Source organism: Anoplopoma fimbria, chromosome 4 (genome assembly GCF_027596085.1).
Source record: "Anoplopoma fimbria isolate UVic2021 breed Golden Eagle Sablefish chromosome 4, Afim_UVic_2022, whole genome shotgun sequence".
In the NCBI taxonomy this organism is placed as follows: domain Eukaryota; kingdom Metazoa; phylum Chordata; class Actinopteri; order Perciformes; family Anoplopomatidae; genus Anoplopoma; species Anoplopoma fimbria.
Genome location: NC_072452.1, coordinates 5,056,061 through 5,078,065, shown reverse-complemented (window position 1 = coordinate 5,078,065; position 22,005 = coordinate 5,056,061). Strand labels below are relative to the sequence as shown.

The 22,005-nt window shown below is 40.4% G+C and overlaps 1 protein-coding gene across 1 annotated transcript; it reads left to right on the top strand.

Moving 5' to 3' along the window:
- The first annotated feature begins 3,588 nt into the window (after window positions 1–3,588).
- Window positions 3,589–14,928, top strand: ugl (ureidoglycolate lyase). The gene is given in 16 exon segments (XM_054597968.1): window positions 3,589–3,618; window positions 4,337–4,465; window positions 4,556–4,663; window positions 4,665–4,775; window positions 5,804–5,894; window positions 6,074–6,150; window positions 6,713–6,823; window positions 7,161–7,220; window positions 7,766–7,922; window positions 8,606–8,804; window positions 9,299–9,377; window positions 9,466–9,558; window positions 9,832–9,904; window positions 10,008–10,075; window positions 10,998–11,122; window positions 13,854–14,928. Coding segments are annotated over 16 exon segments (1,659 nt in total). The 5' UTR covers window positions 3,589–3,612; the 3' UTR covers window positions 14,026–14,928.
- Window positions 14,929–22,005: the final 7,077 nt, after the last annotated feature.

Below are 22,005 nucleotides of genomic sequence, written 5' to 3'. Positions count from 1 at the left end.
ACACACACACACACACACACACACACACACACACACACACACACACACACACTGTCGTTGCCTGTGTGATTGGATGATATATGAAGAGAGTGAACACACCTCTATTTTCTTGTTCCTTTAAGCAGCCTTTCTTCTTTAGTTTTGTTTTTCTGAATCTGTTTTTCTTTGAGTGTCGTTGTCACAGTAAGAAACACTCAACTTCCCATGTTGGCCATAGATATGAATGAAAGTGTGAATGAGTTTGTCTAGATCTGCCCAGTGCGTGCTGGGATAGACTCCTGCCCATTGAGAAAATAAGTGAGTAAAAGGGTTTGTTTCTTTAAATGTAAAGGCTGTGATACATGGGAACATTTAAAGTCAATGACTACTTAACATCTATCAGCGCTACTGAAAGCAAATAAATCAAGGTGATGGTTCTTCCTCAGCATTTCAGGTTGTTTTTAAAAAAAACAAAAAACCTTTTTACTGCAGTCTCCTGGTCTTGCTTGCTGCATTGCCTCAAGGTTTCCCATGTGTCACTGCCTCATGATATGGCCACTCAGTTCTGCTGTATCCTCCAATGTGCCAGCCAATTCAAAGTTTGAGCATTTATTGTACTTAAGCCATAATACAATTTTCACCTTTACACCTTTCGGCCTTTTAAAAAAAATATATGACCAAAGCTGTGGTATACTATAGGCCGTTTATGTCACTAAAAACTGTAAAACATTTAAGTCCATTTACTAACCCTGAATACAGATGTAATTAAGGCTGTTTAATGGTATTGTAAGGGGATGATTAGTCGATAGATAAATGGATGTAATATATTTCAACAAGGCACAAATTTAGGTATTAATGGATCATCTTTAAGGACTTTTAAGGGGTTAAACCAAACACTGACCAAATGAATGCATGAATGTCATATCTTAATAGAAATCTTAACAAGGGTCTTAATTCTACAATAATTGTGACAGTTATGCTATTGGGCTATTAGAGAATTTGCAGATAATCCATTAAACTCAGTTGATATACAATACATGTATCAATGAGTTGACCCATATTAAATTTATCCAGAAAAAAACAATATATTACAACCCATTAATGTGTCCATTATATATTCTATTAAATCTGGGGGTATTAAAAGACCTGAATGCTGTATAAGAATTCCTTAAAATTGATTTGCACCTTAAAATAGTTCTGACCCCTAACTCTTATCAAACCTCATTATTAAAACACTTTGAAGCTTCCATTTTAGAGAAATAAAAGTTAATCTATGCAACAGATTCTTTTCTAAATTGTTGACATCTGAAATGAATAAACAGCCATGATCGAAATGTGACTTTAGTTGTAAAACACATTCTAAGACTGTTTTCTATTACTGCCTTAGTCTAAAATATAATTTTTTTTTGTCTTAATGCTGCAGCTGAATATGTGGATATGTTTAAACATTTCCCAGGTCTATTGCTGCTGATGTTAACATTCCACTACTGTTCAGTTTTTTTCTTTTATCCCAAATGTTGAACTTTATCGGACCTCTGGAATTTCACTGTGGGCAAAATGATTGCTTGACATGAAGCAATACTTCCAAAACTCTGTACGATCAGATGTGATGTTCAAATAATGTTCAATAAAAACATTTTCCATGAGTTGTTTGATTGTTTTCTGTTTGTCTTTGTTCTTTTTATCAGCCCCATGTGGATTAGTTAAAGATTTAGTGAGTAAACATAGTTTGTACCTATAAAAAGTTTTTGTGCACCGGTCATACCATTCATCAATATTAATCAAATCTATTAAGCTTGTGTTAAGCACAGACCTTCTTTCAGGCATCTATCCAAAAACCCTTTTCAAAAACTCTGACTTCAAGACGAGGGAATGGACGTGCTGAATGCTTTTAAGTATCTTCTTTCATCAACAGAGGGCACCTTCATTAGCAGAGAGCTTATTAGAAACAGCATGTAGATGACCTATGGATTCATAAATAGGTAAAGGCTAGAACACAGAAATAAATAGATATTTTTATTAATGATTTAGAGTTGGAAAAAAACACCACCTAACCTTACTCTAAAGCTGGTTGGATTAGCAAAACATTCAAATCATAAAGAAAAAGGTATGATCTAAAATATCCTGTTGCCCGAAAGCTAAAAAAGAGCGTGTGGCTTGTGGGAAGTGTCAGACAGTTGCTTATTACACATCTGGTGTACGAGTATTGGGATCAGTTCATTGTTGTGTCTCCTTTTTGTTATCTGACATGTTGGGATAAAAAGCCAGCCTTACAATTTAAATATATACGTTAACATTTGTATCATCGTTGATTCCACAGCATAGCTTTGGACCTCCTTAGCTAGCTGATTGCTGTTGTCAGTTATGTCAAGTTCAACTTTATTTGTCATTTCAACAATAAACAATCCAGCTGAAATGAAATGCAGTTTGAGCACAAAGACTGGACTGGCCAAATGCATTGACCTCCTAACCAAGCACAGAGCGGTGCATACTGTCATAAGGGGGGTTTATTGAAATTGACTGTTTTTAATCTGATCCAATTATTTGAAATATTACAAGTATTTGAATATTTCAATTCAATTTTAATTTAAAAATGTAGTATTGTAGGTATTCTTTTCTCCGAGTAAATGAAACAATGTAGACCAAGGGGTGGTGAGACATAGGTGGAAATAAAACAAGAAACCCAAAAGACTGAACAAAAATGACACGAGGCAAATATTATACTTTTTATCCCATGTTTATTTGAGCTATAGTAAGGTATTTTCCAGGTTAATGTTTAACATTAAACGCCTTCGATGAGCCTAAAAAATAAAAAACGCAGTAAATAACGGAGACCTATAATAAACTGTAACTCAACCATATACAACATTTAAATGCTGATGACATAGTACTAGTGTACATAACATTATGTATGATGATATAAATATTCCCCTCCATAATGGGGACTTTGATTAGATTTTTTTTTTCCTGAAAGTTTACCTTGATAGTTGTAGTTATCATTAGCAATAAAACAGACAAATCGGAGACGTTAAGAATTGCTTCTCTCAACCCATGACCACACTCGGTCACAATAAGAAGGTACAAGCCAGAAAGGAACCAGTGCTCTAAGACACAGGAGGCTAATGTCCTTGTTATTTTCAGGAACAAAAAACTCTCAAACAAAGAAACTGCCAAAACATTAATATAAAGTACCTTTAGGGATCTTGATTACTTACTTAAGACATCTACAGTACAGAAACAGATATTCAAATATTGAAAAGGACAGAAGGAGAGCCAACATACATTTGAACAGCACTGAGAAAACTTAGTGAAGGCTTGTGTAGTCTCTAGGTTATCTTTGCTAAGAGATTAAAACAGTGCTTTGCTCAGATTAAGAATACAATTATAAATCATTATTGTTCAATAAAATAAAATCACAAACATTTCTCATGTCACATATACATACAGCATTAGTAATTTGACCAAATAGCTAATATAGGGAATATACAGAGTTTAAATAGCCTCAAAGGTCAATGAATCTTCACACAGGACTTTAAACTCTGCACGAAAACAAACATCTTCCTGTTTAAGCACTGTCCAAAGTAAGTCCATTACCAAAGTCCACTTCTACTGCGTGAACAGAGACCTGTCCTCATGTCTGTGAGTATCATTGCTTTACTTTATTTTGCAGCTAAAAAGACATAATGGACAGTTTTTATTAGTGTTAGTGTTCTGTTTCAGACCCATCTTTGCTTTACCAAGGCTTAGGATTTTTTTTTGTGAATGAAAGTGGTAAAAAAACCAACATTGAACTACAAACTGTTTTGGTCCCTGAATCAAAGTTAGGTGGAATGTGCTGTAACTAGTGGGCTACCGGAGGGCTCCTGAAACCTATTCCGAAAGGACTTTTTATATTCTATATTGTATGTTAAATATTTCTCATTACAATCTATACGTATATAATTCATAGTAAGGAAGCTGTTTGCCATAACAACTTTATGAGGTGATAATATGTCAAATAAATATGTTGTTTATAGCTGGTTCCACTGCCCCAAGAGTGGCCAAAAAAGACCATCAGTGTAGGTTTATGTAGTGTGGAGTAGAGCTGTGTTACTGTTTCCTTGGGGAATCAGAAAGGAGTGCTACTGTGAGTCAGAGTATGTTTGCATAAAGTTCTAACTTTTTCAACTCCTCCATATCCTACTGTGATTCTTTGAGTGTTGGTATCCATCACTAGAATGTGTGTTTAAGTTTTATTCGTGATAAACCTTTTGAAACTTTTAAGGCTGCTGATTTTTAAATTAGGCCCTTTCTGCAAATATGGAGATTGACCTCGATAAACCCACTAATATGATATGCTACCTCCTATCGTCCTCAGGGTCCAGTCAGCATGGAGCTGTCCCCACCACCCTCAGGTCTAGAAGCAGAATGTGAGACACTTTTCACCAAAGGCTCCCTCCCTTTCCTGCATGAGCTGATCTCCACATTTGATGAAGAGGTGGATCAAGTAAGACAGCTGAAAAGGCTTCTTTTTTATTTATTTTTTTCATTGCATGGAAGAATTGTTAATAATAAGTCGTCTTTATACTCTACTCAGGTCCTGCGGTTACGCGTGTCCAGAAAGGCCCATTTGGACCTTTCAGCTGACTTGCCAAGCTTTCTGGAGAGTACCACACATATCAGGAAAGACCCAGCCTGGAGGGTGCTCCCCGTCCCCCCCGAGGCTCCAGAGAAGACATGTGGATATCGGGGACCTGGCTCCCTGCGACACCCAGCGCTTCATTAAAGCTCTGCAGTCACCAGCACAAGGCATACAGGTACCACCTCTATCATTGACCTGCGACCATACGAAACCAACACAATAATGTGACATTGTATGCTGTACTGTTGGGTCATAAAAGGCCTTTATTTAATTGCTTATGTGGAAATCATTCACATGAGTACGCTTATATGCATTAAGTAACTTCAGTATGTCATATTACAGTGAACTCTGTTCATGTGACTCTATGCTATCCTTTGATTCAGGTAAGATGTGTCAATGTGAGAATTACATAGCATGATTATCCTAACCCCAAACCACAAAACACAAAATAACAATAACACTGCAGTTTTGATTTGGACTTAATCCCCCTTACACCACTCTGCAGTCAGAAATAGTCACTAGAGCAGCAAATAGTCCCCCACAAATGTTCTATGTCCTCCTGTTTGAATAACATTAGCAAAGAACCACAATGGCAAGCTAGGAAAATACTAACTCTTGTTTTAAATTCAGTTTCAGCTGCCAAAAAATAATACCAACAAAAAAAAACCTACACATTATACTCAAAGTCAAACATAAACATGAAAAATAAAACTATAGACATAAAATGTAAATATACAATATAGGGATGTTAAAAAGCATAAGGCAGGCTAACACATTATTGGTTTTGGCATTTTTATGGGATTAGTTGGCAATGAGGAAAATATAGAAGAACACCAGCCTCATCCCTTTAGTTATAAAAATCTTAGTTTGAATAATACCTCCTTCCAGGTTTCCATACATACAGAAGGCTTCAGTACACAAGCTGTAACTGTCAACTGTTAGAAGTGATGCTAACACCTTGGCAAGTGATTTAGCCATAGGATTCAGCAGGACAAAATGTGTCTCATGTGATGACAGCCGTAACATGAAGAAGATAGAAAATCTATTTCATTTGATATATAATTTTGTTTTTGTCACTTGGGGACAGCAGAACATGGTCCCTGTAAGCACAGCCTCACAGAGCCAGTAGCATCTCTGCAGACTCCTCATGAAGGTTTTCTGTTGTGCCGCTGTAGACTCTGTACACTCTCTGTTTGGTTTCAGGTTGACTTTGATGATGGGAACTGCCCTACATATTACAACCAGGTCAAAGGCATTCACAACGTTGTTAAGGCGGTTCACAACCAGTTCCCCAGTAAGTGGCTTACTTTATGTCCATACTCATGTTGGCACAGATACATTACTGTACATAGATGAATATCTGTGTGGTTGCACGTGTGAGTTTTCCAGATGTGGAACAGAAAGAGTCCCAGTAAGACTACACATTCTCTCATGTACCACACCGTTCATCCACCTACCTCCTTGTGTTCCTAGATGTTCCACACATATCTCAGGCTCCAGTGCTGATGCTTCGCCCTCGTGCCTGGAACATGGTGGAGCACAACATGATGGTAGTGTGACCTGTGTACATCACTTCACTCAGGTTATTGAGCCAGTGCAGATGGGTTCAGCTTTTTTCTATAACATTCTTTTTCCTGGCAGTGGTGAGAAAGCTTTGAAATAGCATTCAGACTTTTATGTTGAACATTTATTTAACAGAGCATCTCATTTAGCTATTACCTGAATAAGAAGAGTATGTATAAAATACATAATAAGTTAAAAGATTGTTGGGGCACCTCAGGGTCTCTGTATTTCTAAAGTCTTGAGATTTTAACCAAATATTTACACTTATTTACTGGTCAAATAAACAATTGGTATAACTTGTGGGAATGGATACATTTACTTTTGCCTAACCTTTTTTCTCTCCAAACACAAAACTTTTTTTATATATGTATATATACATTCATATGAATGTAATTGAATATCATCAGATAAAATAAGCAGATTTCTTAAATCTATGTAGTGCTTTGGTTACATGGGATGGAGATATGTCATGTGTTATGGGCCATACAAGTATATGATTAATCCAAAGAAAATAATCCATACATAAAGAGGACCCTGTCTGTTTGCCAGGTGGCAGGGAAGGAGGCTCCCGGTCCTCTCTTTGACTTTGGACTCCTCATGTTCCACTGTGGAGAGACACTTTTTGAAAACAAGAGTGGACCCTTTTTCTACCTCTCAAAAGTAAAACACAAACACACACACACACACACACACACACACACACACACACACACACACATGCACGCGCACACACACACACACACACACGCACGCACACACACACACACACACACACACACACACACACACACACACACACGCACACACACACACACACACACACACACACACACACACACACACACACACACACACACACACACACACACACACACACACACACACACACACACACACACACACACACACACACACACACTTCATTCAAGCACACAGATGATTCTTCTAACATGAATACAATCAACATGAAGCTCTACTGTTTCTCCTTGTTTTCTAGGTGGAGAGCTTCATGGAGGCCAGACTATGGAACAAGATATTTGTCTGGACACAACAGAAGGTCTGCATGCGTTTCAGTGTTTATGCACACATCACATATCTATGTTCTCCTGCAAAGTCTTTGTTCTCCAATATGCAGTTGTATTCTCAAATATGATGATTTGTTTTTAAATTTACTCTCAAAATCTCCGATCCTTTTTTACCAGAACTTAGTCACAGTATACACATGGACTCCCCTGGTGTTTATAAGGTGCTTTTGCACCCCAAATTATTTCAAGGCCAGCTAACACGCTTAAGTCTACACATCTGTAGAAGCTAAGTGATGAATGGTAGATGGAAAAGAGAGACTGTTATTTCTGTTCGAGAATAGATGTTTTTATTTCAAGTTTCATTTGCTTTTTTTTAATGCAAGTTTATAGGAGCAGTTTTACTTTCCATTCTTTTACATCGATTTGGCATTTGTAATTCTTCTTTTTCAGTTTTTTTTCTTATTATTAATTCTGAATGCCTTGGTTATTGTGAGTAGTGTTTTAAAATAATCAGTGTGAAATAGTCCCTCATATGTAATCGTATCTACTAAATTTGTGTGTCTGTGTGTGCGTCTAGTTGGGCCTTCCACTGGGCAGCATTAAGGCGACGGTGCTAATTGAAAATATATTAGCAGCATTTGAGATGGAGGAGATTCTCTACGAGCTGCGAGACCATTCAGCAGGACTCAACTGTGGCATCTGGGATTATTCAGCGTCCTTTGTCAATAAGTTTGGTGAGCAAAACCTTCTGGCTTTTAGCTGCTCCTGACCTCCCAATAAACCTGATGCTTTACAACGAGCCTCTGAACCCAATCATTGTTTCAGGGAAGGTCCAGGCATGGATGGACTACTGAATGGGCCTACTGGGCCCAGGGTCCAGGGTCCCGAAGTGTCAGGGCCCCCTCTGGCCTTCACCTTAACAATATCACTGCAAGATATGTACCACCCAGCTATTAAAAGACTAGACAGAGACACTGCTGTTCCTGCAGTGTATGTATGTGTATAAATGTTAATTAGTGTCCTGATGGGCAGGTAGCACCTTAATAGCCCCTCAGTGTATGAATGTGTGTGAATGGGTGAATTTTCACAATATGTAGTGTTAAAGCACTTTGAGTGATCAGCAGACTAGAAAAGCGTGATACAAGGCCATTTACCATTTAATCAAACCTATAAAGTCTCTCTGTCGAAGGAGGTGGTGGGGCCTTTCACACGTCTGTGCCAAGAGTCCCATTGTCTCATAATTCACCTGTGGGTCCAAGGCCAAATGTATTATTACAATTAGGGTTCATAGAATAGATATTTATCATTTTGCATTATTAATAACTTAATACAATCGGCAAATTGTAAACCAAAGTCATGCTGTAAAAAGGCAATCCTTTTCTCATTGAAGTCAAGAGGTCATGCGTTTCTCCTCCAGGTCACCGACAGGCCTTCCTGCTACCCGACCGCAGTAAATATGTCAATATGGAGAAGCGTTTCCTGCGCAGCTACATGGACCTGTTGGTTCAGACGTGTCACCGGAGGGGAGCGCTGGCCACAGGAGGCATGGCAGCCCTGCTGCTGCCTCAGGACCCGCTCCGTGACTCCCACAGCAGAGTGTTGGCTACTGTCACCAGGTAGGAACATTGCTGTTCACACATCTTCATGAGACTGAATGAGGCTTGGATACAATAACAGACAAACCAGTTCAAGCTAAAGGTAAAGAAAAAGCTTTTATTTCTCTGTATGTCCTTTTCATAATGTTGTCAGACACTGAGCCAGTCAATGGCTAAAACAAGCACTTTCAATGGACATAACGATACATTGATGAGGATCAATTTCAAAAATTGTTGTCCTCATAGTCACTGAGACATAAAATCATGTGGAAATAGGGTCCAGTTTGAAAACTCCCTCCACCATTTCACCGACCAGACAGTGTTTGTCAAGAAATATGACTAAGTGATTGCCACGTCATGTTAAAGAACCACGTACTATACAGTCTCATTCGTGCACATTTGCCCTGGCGATGTCTTTATTCTTTGCCGAGTTGACAGATGTTATCTTCACAGCTGCTGCATTTTAATATTGGAACATATTGGCCGCTCTGACGCTGTTTCCTTCCTCCTGTCAGACTGAAGTTGCTGGAGATTCAGGCTGGTGTGGACGGTTTCATGGTGTATGATCTGAGCTTGATTGAGCCCATGCAGAAAGTGAGCACTGGATCATGTGCTATACTAAGCTTTTTATAAATACAATGGTTTTTATTTTCTGTTCATGGTCATTCTTCACCTCTTCCAGCTCTTCAAGCTCCACACTGAAGGCCATAACCAGCTCCATCAGCTACGCCATGATGTCACTGTGACTCCTGATGACCTACTGTCCATGCCTTTGGTCAGTCGCTCAGTTATTCCAGAATACAACAGCAAAAAAGTTAACATTTTAACATATTTCCCTTCAAGTGGAGAGCGCTGTTCAACATGCTGCTCCAAAATCTCCCTTGGGTGTTCAGTTTTGTTGATAAATTAAGCATTTTCACAGATGAGACAGAGCATGATATGATGAAAATAATAATACTGACCTTGGTACTTTTATGTAATAAAACTGGATATGCAGTGTAAGTCTCTAATAATAAAGTATATTCAGATGTATTTTCTTTTTCTCCAGGGAGGAGTCACCCTTTACGGATTGAAGTACAACATTGCAGTTGGTGTCCTCTTTGTTAATGCTTGGCTATCAGGTATGTACATTCATATATTCTTGTTCTCCTCATGGTTAGGAGCAGACAGGATGAAGTGATTCTTATTGTGTGGACTTGTTAAATGTCATGCTCTGTTTCTTAGGTAGAGGCCACTTTTTCTACAGAGGCCAGGTCGAAGATTCAGCCACAGCAGAGATTTCCAGATCACAGGTGGGTTTAGGATTAGGATTACACGATCCCACTTCAGTACCCATCCCCGTGGGCCATAACTTACTGCAAAGACAAAAACCTGCCAGCAAATATAAGGGCTTTGTACAACAGCCCGGTGAAGTCGCTGTCCTTCCAGAACCCTCAGAGCTGCTGCTGACAGGAACGCTTATTGAGAAGTCCAAATCTGACGCTTATGTGCTGCACACAACTTGCAAAATGCTATCTTACATCACCATCAACAAAGCTCACATGCTGATGTTTAGCAGGAAATCTTTTAGTATATTTGCAAACTAACATGAGCATATTAGTACTTGAGTGTAGCTGAGGTTGATGCAAATGTCATTAGTTTTGCAGTATTGGACATATTAAAAAGTTGACCTGATGATTCACGAGAATCCATCTAACAGCTTTTGAGATGTTTCCGTCTTGACCACAGTGGTGAGCTGACTGATGGAGACACCAACATTGCTGCTAACGTGGCTTAAAATTGGCTTACACAGGTCATGAGTCATGAGCCAAGCATTTAAGCGCATTATAAATTGTCCAAGTAGTGGCAATAGTTCCATCAAAATATTGAGACGTCCCGGATCAGCAAGTCATGTTCTTTCTCACTGAACCTTGATCAAAGCAGCAGGAAGAGCACCGACAGAGGATGTGAAATAATCAAAACTCTAACTCTGGCAGAAAAGAGTATGCTCATATAGGACATTGTTGTTCACAGACGCTGGTTAAGATATCAGGTTTTCAGGAGTTTTAATAGTGATTGTGCTGTACATCCCTGCTTTTCAATTGAAATACAAAACTGTTATCTTTAAATGAAGAATTAAGTGGAAACATGCCTTTTTCACATGTACGATTTTTTTATTGTTAACCGGCCACGTTGACCTGAAGTATGAATCACCTGACATGTTTCACGTGTCAGGTGTGGCAGTGGATCCGTCATCAGACTCAGCTGGAGGACGACAGCCGGGTGGTGAGCAGGCGGCTGGTGACTGACCTCATCAAAGAGCTCATGATGGAGCTCAGGGCTCTCTGTCACTCTGTTAGGTAAGCAGACACTCCTTTAGGTCACCTTTTGGGGCAAGTCGTTTGAGCGAAGAGGACAATGTGTCCATGGTAGATTAACGACTCTGATGACATGAAATTGTTTTCCATTCCCCCCCAATGAAAGCATATACAGTTGATCTGCTCTGTACATTATATGCCCTGTGCTTTCTTTAAAAAAAAGAAAAAGTATATATTTGTATTTTTGTATTCTTGACACAACCTTATCTGTGCAGATACCAGTCAGACTACTGCTTTTCTTTAGCTATAGGTTAAAGCTATCTCAAATCCGTTCAGACACCAGTTATGTTCTTAACACACATAAAACAAATCTAATAATGTTGGATTTGTACTCTGATTAACATAAATCATTGGCAAGGAAAAAAAAATATTTAAATACTTTTTTTTTTTTTTTACTGTCAATTCCAATGGACAAGAAAAAACAGCTATTACATATGACAATAAATAGTCTTAAGAGACCTTTTTTAAGTTTATTCCTTTTCTTGTGAATTAATAACTCATATCAGTAAATACAGCAATGATTTTAAGGAACAGTGTGTAACATTTAGGGGGATTAATTGGCAGCAATGGAATATATTATTCATAACCATGGTTTAATCAGTGTATAATCACCTGAAACTAAGAATTGTTATGTTTTTCTTAACTTAGAAAAAGCCATTTATATCTACATAGGGAGCTGGTTGTGTTCCCAAAGTCCGCCATCTTGCTCCACCATGTTTCTAAAGCAGCCCAGAACAGACACTGGCTCTATGCATCGACTTTTAACGTTATCTGAAGTGAGCGATGCATTGTGAAACCCCGTGTTATACGGGCCCCCGCGCTTAATTTTTTATAGTACTTTTTGATGTTTTGGTGTCATTTATTAACAGGCTACACACACATAGACAGAATACTTTATCAATATATCTGTGAAATAAGCATGGACATGTCAGAAAAAGTGAAATCTAATTCAGTTGGCCACCGTCACTATGTTTACACAAGCACAGCATGAACAATCAGCCTAAAGCTTTTTTTAATGTAAAGTTTTTTAGTGGGAGCCTTGCCTCTGGAATATACTGATTCCTATTCATATTCATATTGTACTTTGGATAAATTCATGTCTAATGAAATAGGGATTGGGATAGCGGCAGACTCAGCGGGCCACACAGGGTCGATAATCAGCTAAATTAAATGCTACACATACGCGCAGCTCTATGAATCATTTGTGTCCAACTCTTGGCAATGCAGCGTTTGGAGTGTTTGGTTACAAGGATGCCAAACAGGTAGATCTCAAACAAAACAGAGAGACTGTGGAACCACCTGATTCATTTTCCAGAGATTACAAAAAAGGTTTTCAACTAAGATAAGACGCACAGTCATCCCTGACCAAGGAACTCTTATATATATCTATATATACAGTATAGATATATACATATATATAACAGGCTTCGCTGTGATGTTGATGTGGTGAAACAGCATTTTTAGAGAGAAACGGTCAGATGACATATGGTCAGACCTAGATCATCAGTTCTAAAAGATGTTGAAATTAATTTAGTGTCATAATATATTGCACATTTTATGAGGATGCCCTTGTTTGATGAAATAAGATATCAAAACCCTGGGCTATTCTGGGTAGATGATGGCCAGCAGTTGGAATGGTTGTTTAGGGTTGAAGTATTTAGGATTGCAAGCTTAATTTCTAAAGACTGGAATAAAAGGCAATCTCCGTTTTTATGTAAAATAGGTTTACTTTGTTTCGTTAATATCTGTCTGCCCACCTTGATATGATATGATTGTGTACACACAGGGTACACACGATGTTGTATTATGGATACCATGTTCGTGTTTTTGGTTTCTTTTGGGTTTGATTGTAGGTTTATTAAATTTGAAAAGGAAAAGCATACAACTAAAATACAGGAATACATCAATCAAATCATATAACGTTTCAATTTTACAATTCAAATTATGTACTTTAAACATGTGACTCCTGACCCCACGGCCAGCCATGTTTGCTGAAAAAGGGGTGGGGCTCTACCTGCAGTCCAGTTTAGATGATGTGTAACACTGGGATTGGCTTATAGATATCCAATCAAAAAGGTTGTGTATATAGGTGGGGTCAGATGACACTGATTTAAGATCCATATATTTTAGAAAAGTTAAGCCCATTGGAATGGTCAGGAGATCTGAATTGGTTTATTTGCAGAGTAACCATCTCAGTTGTCTCATAACTTTACTTAGACGTTGTAAATCAGCCACACAACACAAAAAGAGTCACAGACTTTGAACCATTAACAGTGTCAGTTTTCTAGCTATGTCTCCCTCTGTCCTTTATCTAACATTGGTCAGTTTAGATTGCGTGGTCCTAATTCTTCAATACCATTGCTAACAAAATGCTGTCTGTCCATTATTTAAAAGCTACAGGTTTTGCCTCATCTTCCATTTCTGTGTTGACTTGCCGACAGGACAAGAAAAGAATGGCTTGAATGTTAGGAATTACAAAAAACAGGTCAACATTACTCAGATTTTTAAAAAAAAAGGTAGTTTTAAATTCTGAGATAATGAAAAAGACAACACTTTGACTTACCATTAATATATTTTTATTTTTGTCTTTAACTCTTTGTCTTTTCTTGTTGGAAATGGGTTTCTGTAGTTATTTGCATCACTGTAGAATGTTCTGTTCTATCTGCACTGTGGCTCAGGTGTTCAGGTCTTATGTCTCTCTTTCTTTCTTCAGGACTAAACAGAGGTTACACACAGCAGCAGACATGTTCCTGGAAGTGGTCCTAAAGAGAGATTTCCCAGAGTTCATCACCACCTACTTAATTCAGGATCACACCTTTCTCAGCTCCCAGAACTCTGAACAGGTGGAGGCTCTGAACACAGACTTGCTCCAACCCAAACTGTGAGCGTCCAGCTGGAGGACTACTTCCTGTCCTCAACACACTTTGAGGACATCACGTGTGACTTTTAGTGATTGCAATGGACATTTTTCATTCTTTTTTTTAAGATCTGAGCAGAGAGAGTTTACCTGAACCTGCTGATTTCATCTGAAATCACCAGAATCCTACCTGGTGGCACCGATGACAAGCATTAAGAATAACGATATATATATAGAGAATAATTCTTAATTGCAGCCATGTATGAAACTGTGGCTCAGTGCGGGTTAAACTCACCTACTTTAAAGAAGTAGACTAGATACTGAAGCAGCCATGGATTTGATGGCTTTCTGTATTGACTGCAGCATCAGCAGGTACTTCTCTGGAGGAACAAGGAAATCCAAACAAAAATTGAGTTCATTTGAGTCAGTAATGATATACAAATCAACTTTGTTTTGTTTTTTATAGTCACATGTGTACACAGCACACAAAGTGAAATTAAGCCTCTGCATTAAACCATCCTATTAGGAGCAGTGGGCAGCTGCTACTGTACAGCATCCGGGGAGCAGTGTGGGGGTCCAGTGTCTTATACAGTGTTAGTGCCCAGGAGGCAAACTGGCATCTCTCAAACTACCAGTTCCCGCTCCGTAACTGGTCCATGCGATAACTTGAACCGATGACCATTTAGTCCCCGCGGACTGAGCTGCTGCCCCCCTAAAAAATGCAACATTAGCCAGCCAGAGGACACTCATGGTTTAAAACACAAACCATGTAATATGTTTTCTATTTTCTGTTAAATATATATAAACATTTAAATGAATATGCTTACCTGGCTTTATATTTGAACAATGAAATGCATGCCAAGGTTGCAAAACTGTTGACAGGACATGACAAACTGCAGTCATGGTCATTGTTATACATTATTGAGCAAAAGCTTTGGGCCACATTATGAGAAAGGAAAACAGAAATTGGGAGAACTTTTTTGGCCTATGTGCTCGGCAAGCTGTGGTGGTTCCACGGGGAGGCGGCCTCCAGCGCTTAAAGATGCTGGAATAAACCTGACTTAACCCAAATATTCACAGGCACTTTTACTTGTCTCCTGATTGCCTGCAGCTACCAACATCTCTGAAATGCTCACTCTCCAGACAAACAAGTCCACTTGTAAAAAAACAAAAAACACCAGGTAATTAATGCATTCATTTAATTAAAAGTTAATAATACAAGAATCTAACATTAAATAGTGCAAATGAACACATTTTTCAATGATCTGGTTGGGCCACATTTTAGCCTTTAAGTGATAGGCTTGATGAAAAAATACATGTATGTCTTCATTAAAAACAAGACAGATGTAACAAAAATCAACATTCACAACATGTTTAATCTACCAAAATATTCTGCTTCAATCCATATTTGTTAGTATGTAGTTTTTCAAAAACTACATTTCCACTGCGGTCAAAAAACACAAAGGGAGGTCTAGCAGCAATCTTTCAGCACCATAAATTACATTTATATAACACAAAATTATATTTTAAATATTTTTCAGGAAGATTACCTCAAAAGAACAGATATCCGAAGCTTCAACGGAGAACCCTTAAAAGAAGCTTCAAATGTACAATAAAATGACATTTGGTACATGTAGGTGCATTTAGTCCTTGGATGATGACAGCATTTTCACAGCCAGGAATTAGAACCTGTACTGTGGTGTTGATCCCTTTTATCTGCTTTACATACAAAATAATATTTATTTTCTCCCATCTTTATCTGCATAGTTGGTAGTGGGGTAATCCAAAAGTAATCGGATGACAGTCGTTTTATATTTGAATTTATATTTGTGACACTTGGATTAGGTCCCCGATTACATTAACAGGTGAATAGTAAATTAATCAGATTACACATTTAAAGTAACCCTTCCAAACCTTACAGCAAGCTATGTTCAGCAGAAGTGTGGACAAAGCCTTGTACGACCAGGAAAAGAAACATGGTGACAGAAGAGATCAGAAACTTCACCGAAATGTTGAAAAACAGGTTTGAGACGTTGTGTCAGTATAGTAACGCCTGTAGGACAAGACTAGAGGAAACCCTCCCCCCACAATGTGGAGTAGCAACAACTGGCTAGTGACCTGAAGGTGTTTTACTGTAGGTCTAACAAAGCTCCACCCTATACCTGTCTTTCCTCCTGAGCGCACACTCACACTGCAACGTTCACAATAGCAGACACTTTTAGACAAAAGCAAACAACTTCCACTGAGGGAGGACAGCAGGATAGGCTACTGCCTCTTCAACCAGTTAGTGACTGCAGACACTGCATGGACAATTAGAAAACAAGGTAACTACAAGACTGGAAGAACTGTTTGAGCTGCCCAGCTCTCGTGTTTTGCTTCAATCCCAAAGGAAAATGGCTTCTTGTTCTGTGGAGGATCTTTGCTGCCCTGTCTGCCTTCAGATCTTCAAATATCCTGTCATCTTGTCATGTGGCCACAGCTTCTGTAAAGCCTGTCTGCAGTGCTGGTGGGCGGAGAAAAAAACCTGTGAGTGTCCATTCTGTAAGAGAATATCTTCAAACATTGAGCCAACTTGTAATTTGGCAATAAGGAAATTGTGTGAGGCCTTGTTACTGGCGGGAGATCAAAAAACGGCATCAGGCTCCACGGCTCTCTGCAGTCTGCATTCTGAAGAACTCAAGCTCTTCTGTCTGGATCATCAGCAGCTGGCGTGTCTCGTCTGCAGAGATTCTGGTCAACACAGCAGCCACAGATTCAGACCCATCGATGAAGCTGCACAGGATCTCGGGGAGGAACTCCAGAAATCCCTGCAGCCAATCGCCAAAAAGCTTGCTCTCTTTAGGAAATTCAAACAACTCCGGAATCAACCACCAACACACACTAATGCCCAGGCCCGACGCACAGAGAGGCAGATTAAGGATCAATTTAAGAAGCTCCACCAGTTTCTAGAGGAGGAAGAGGAGGCCAGGATGGCTGCACTGAGGGAGGAAGAGGAGCAGAAGAGTCAGGTGATGAAGGAGAAGATGGAGGCTCTGTGCAGAGAGATAGCAGCTCTTTCAGACACAGTCAGAGCCACAGAGGACGAGCTGAGAGCTGCAGACGTCACATTCCTGCTCAACTACAAGGCTGCAGTGGAAAGAGTCCAGCAGTGCTCCCTGCTGGAGGATCCACAGCTGCTCCCAGGAGCTCTGATAGACGAGGCCAAACACCTGGGCAACCTGACCTTTAACATCTGGAGCAAGATGAAGGACATGGTCTCCTACACACCTGTGATCCTGGACCCAAACACTGCTGGTTCATACCTCATCTTGTCTGAAGATCTGACCAGTGTGAGATGTGAGGAGGAACAGCAGCTTCCTGCAAATCCAGAGAGGTTTGTAGACCACTGCTCCATCGTGAGCCGGGACGGCTTCAACTCAGGGACTCACAGCTGGGACGTTGAAGTTGGACAGAACGTAAGCTGGGAAGTGGCTGTGTTTGAGGCACCTGCCCACACAAAGGAGTACATCAGCTCTAGATTATGGGGAGTAGAGTTGTTTAATGATAAATACAGGGCATACTCCCCATCAGATGAAGTTCCTGGTATTCAACTGAGCAAAAAACCCGAAAAGATCAGAGTGCATTTGGACTGGGACGGAGGAAAGGTGACATTCTCTGATCCTGATACTGACACACACATACACACCTTCACACACACTTTCACTGACAAGCTGTTTCCATACATTTGTACTGACGATTCAGCCCCTTTGAAACTGTTACAAGTGAAGGTGTCTGTGACATTGGAACAGTAAAGAGGTAGAGATGATGTTGATGATATGTTTCTTAAAGTTGAGTACAAGTTACCTTAAGAACTGCTTATATATTTTCTCTTTATGTGCATACATTTTCACTTACATCCTTACATGGTAAAAAAAAGATTAAACTTCCATCAGTTCAAATGACAAAAGCATGTTTTCTTTTCTATCCAGGTGTGCTGACACTTTTTTGGGTTTGCAAATCTGTAATCTCAAAACATTGAAGGTGAATGGGGTTTCATTTATGTTGCTCAAAGTGTAAAAAATGGGTTAGGGTTAGGGTTAGGAGACCTGATTATGGTAAATTGCCTTTTTTTTTTCCAACAGAGAGTAGAAAGCCAACTTGTGCTCACTCCAACTCATCAAATACTGCTGCTTTGTCAGTGCTCCTAGGCTTTTGATACAGACATCATTGGACGCTCAGACTAACGGACTTAGTATAAAGAGAATGAATGTCCACATAGGACGGAGAGGAAGGGAGGTTGGATGAGTCAAACAAACAGGACTTTCTCCCAGAAGACCACTTTATTTTTGTGACAAAACTTACTTAGTTAATGCCAGTAACATAAATAACATACAAATTTTACGTAACAAAAATACTTAATTTAACCCCAAACCACGATCTTTAAAGGTAAACCTAAAAACTAGGTAAAACTAAAACTGCGGTGGAAGTTTAATTGAAAAGTGAATGGATGCATATGACGAGCGTGAAATAATTATATTTTAAAAGACACTATTCAGGTGGAAACTGAAAAGCTGTCCCTGACGTGTCCAAAACTGACACTAGAGGGGAACCTGGAGCGAAGTAGATAGTTTGACGTGTAGGCCCACTGACGAGTATCTAACAAGTTGGGAGTGGAAATGTGATGCAAAAGCATGAATATGGTGAATGTGTGATTCTGCTGTGTAACAATGCTGTAATAAAGTGTGATAAAAGGCACTGATGTTTTTGGCCACAGGTTATTTCATGTGTACAAGATGTCCTTTCAGCCAGTAGGATTATTATGGACAATGGTTCCATAATTTGGAATGGAACCTAATTTCACAACAATCTCTCAGAAACAATGTGGAAATATAGGTGTTAATGATGAGGGGTCACTAAAATCACTAGGAAAGGCCTCACTTTGTCCATTGCATTGACTGCTACTCATGATATATAATAAAGCTGATGCTGATTCTGATATTCTATACTGCTACTATTTTGCCTCATCTTCCATTTCCTTTCTGGCTTCATTGCTTTAGGAAGGTCCTGTTTCAGACTGGGGCTGCGGTTAAAAGTCCAAAAATGACAAATGTCACATTGAGAATGGTTACTCATGCTCACATCCTGTCCGCTAATATTTATCGAAATTAATCAAAATTAGTATGATTGTATTAAAATAATAGAATGAATAATACTTAGTTCAATATTTGCATAACTTGTTAGGCATACAAAGCTACTACTGAGCAAAATGGGAGATGTGGAACTTGCTGCTGCATGGCTCACCTTGAAGCGAAATTGTAGACACATTCACAGGAGGAGGGCAAGACTGCGTGGGCTCATGGCATTGTAAGATAATGCTGATATGGGTTTTAAACATTAATCAGAGAGCTTAAATTGAGCATGCCATCAAAGCATTTCTGAAATAGTTCCTGCATGTCTAATTTTATTCAACATGGTTGAAGTTAGCCTTCAGGGTTTTCTGCCAGAAATCTTCTTGTGTTCAGTCAAGAAGGCAAACTTCTCTCATGAGCTTGCCTTACAGAACAATAATGCATCATTACTTCTATGAATTAAAAGAGGGTAAAAAAACATCACAAAAGTTATGGTTATGTATTTAAACTGGTGGACCAATTCAGCAAAAATCCATAGAAGTCTCTCGTTTTGCCTGAAAAGGGAGGCATCCCGGGCTTCCTCCTTCTCAGCCTGCCTTTTGAGGAAGGCCAACATGCCCTCACCTCTCTTGCAGCGTTTAGTGGGTGGATGGGAGGAGATGGAGGGCATGGACTCCTCCTCCTCACAGTCTGTAACAGGCAGAAGAGACATTTCTAAATGTTGACGTGGTGAGGCTTGAGCAGCAGTTTGACAATTGTTTGACTCAACAAGGGTGGGATGGTCAAAGCTGTGTCCGGCGGGCTGCATTGAGGTAGATGTCAAGAGAAAAAGAAAAGGGGGAGATGAAGATGACAGTCCGTTCACCCTGAAAGGCCCAAACGTGGAGAGGTCAATCATGTCCCAGATTATCCACAACATCATGATGATTCTACTCTTGAGGAGGAAAAAGTTGCTCTGGTCGATGAAATGAAGAAGAAAAAGAAGAACATGACATTGATCCTGCAAAAGATGGAGCTGACATTTTCCCTTAGACGGAGAGAAGTAGTCGAGGGGCAGCCTATGCTATCAGAAGTCCAGGAGAGATGGCCTGCACTTTGTTCCATTGAGGAGGTATGGCTGTCCTCATTTATTGTCCTATTAAAATACTTATTATCCTTTATGTTTCCCCCATCTCCATGCACTGTAGGTTACACAGACTACGGAGAAGAACCTCATACAACCACAATTCAAAACATCCGAACTATCCCTTTAAAATGGAGACAGTTGTTTAGAGACAGCGCATTCAAGTGTTTTGGATAGAAAGGGTAGAAGAGAAACCGGTCTGAAGTTCTTGACATCAGAGGGGTCAAGTGATGGTTTTTTCAGAAGGGGGGTGACTCTGGCAGTCTTGAAAGCCGAGGGAAAGCATCCCGAGACGAGAGATGTGTCGATGAGGTGGGTGAGGAAAGGAAGGAGTTCAGTGGCAATAGACTGAAGAAGAGGGGAGGGGATCGGGTCAAGGGAGCACGTGGTGGGGCGGTTAGATGTAACAAGGTCGAGGACCTCGTTAGGGGAGAGGGGAGCAAAATAGGGTAAGATGGGGTGTGGAGAGGGAAGGGGGAGCTGAGGGGGAAGAGCTGTAGAGGGTAGAGAGGGAGAGGGTGGACAGGGAGAGGGGGGCTGAGAGAAGGAGGATCTGATATCGTTTACCTTCTTGTCAAAGAAGTTGGCGAAATCATCAGGGAGAAGGGAGGAAGTAGGAGGAGGGGGTGGGGGTTGGAGGAGTGAAGAGAAAGTTTCAAAGAGTTTTTTAGGATTGGAAGCAGAGGTTAGGATTTTAGAGCGGAAAAAAGCCGCTTTAGCAGTAGCTAGAGAGGAGGAAAAAGTGGAAAGGAGAGATTGGAAGTTAAGAAGGTCCTCCGGGAGTTTGCCTGTTCTCCATTTGCGCTCAGCCGCTCTTAGGCTCCGTCTATCAGTACGCACTGAGTCCGACAGCCATGGGGCAGGAGGAGTTGGCCGTGCAGGCCTGGAGGTGAAGGGACAGAGGTTGTCCAAAGAGGAGGAAAGGGTGGAGAGGAGAAGATCAGTAGCAGTATCGGGGGATAGGAGAGAGAAGGATTCAGGGTCAGGGAGGGCAGAGGTAACGGAAGAGGAAAGATCAGCGGGGAGAGGGAGCGGAGGTGACTACGGGTAGAAACCATGTGGGTAGGTGGAGGAAGTAAGGGGGGACAGGAGAGGGAGAGGGAGTAGGACATGAAGTAGTGGTCCGAGAGCTGGAGGGGAGTGACAGAGAGGTTAGCAGTAGAACAGTGTCTAGTGAAGATAAGATCCAGCTGGTTGCCGGCCTTGTGGGTAGGAGGAGAGGAAGAGCGATAGAGGTCAAAGGAGGAGAGGAAGGAAAGCAGAGGCTCTAACTTATCAGTCTGGATGTTGAAGTCGCCGAGCATGATGAGTGCGGAGCCATCGTCATGGAAGTGCGAGACTAGTGTGTCAAGCTCCTCCAGGAACTCACCAAGAGGGCCTGGTGGGCGATACACAACAGCAATGGTGAGCTTGACTGGATAAGTGACAGTAACAGCATGAAATTCAAAAGAGGAAGGGGAGAACTGTGGAACAGAGACAAGAGAGTATTTCCATTTTGGGGAAATTAGCAGGCCAGTGCCACCACCTCGCCTCGCAGCTCTGGGAGTGTGAGAGAAGGAGTACACATCTGAGAGAGCTGCGGGTGTGGTGGTGTTTTCTGGTGTGATCCAGGTCTCAGTTAGAGCAAGAAAGTTGAGGGAGAGCAAGGATGCGTAGCCTGAGATGAACTCAGCTTTCGGCACTGCCGACTGGCAGTTCCAAAGCCCTCCCGACACCACTTGCTCACCATGGGCTGAGAGAGTGGGATAGATGAGATTAGTGGGGTCACGGCACCTGG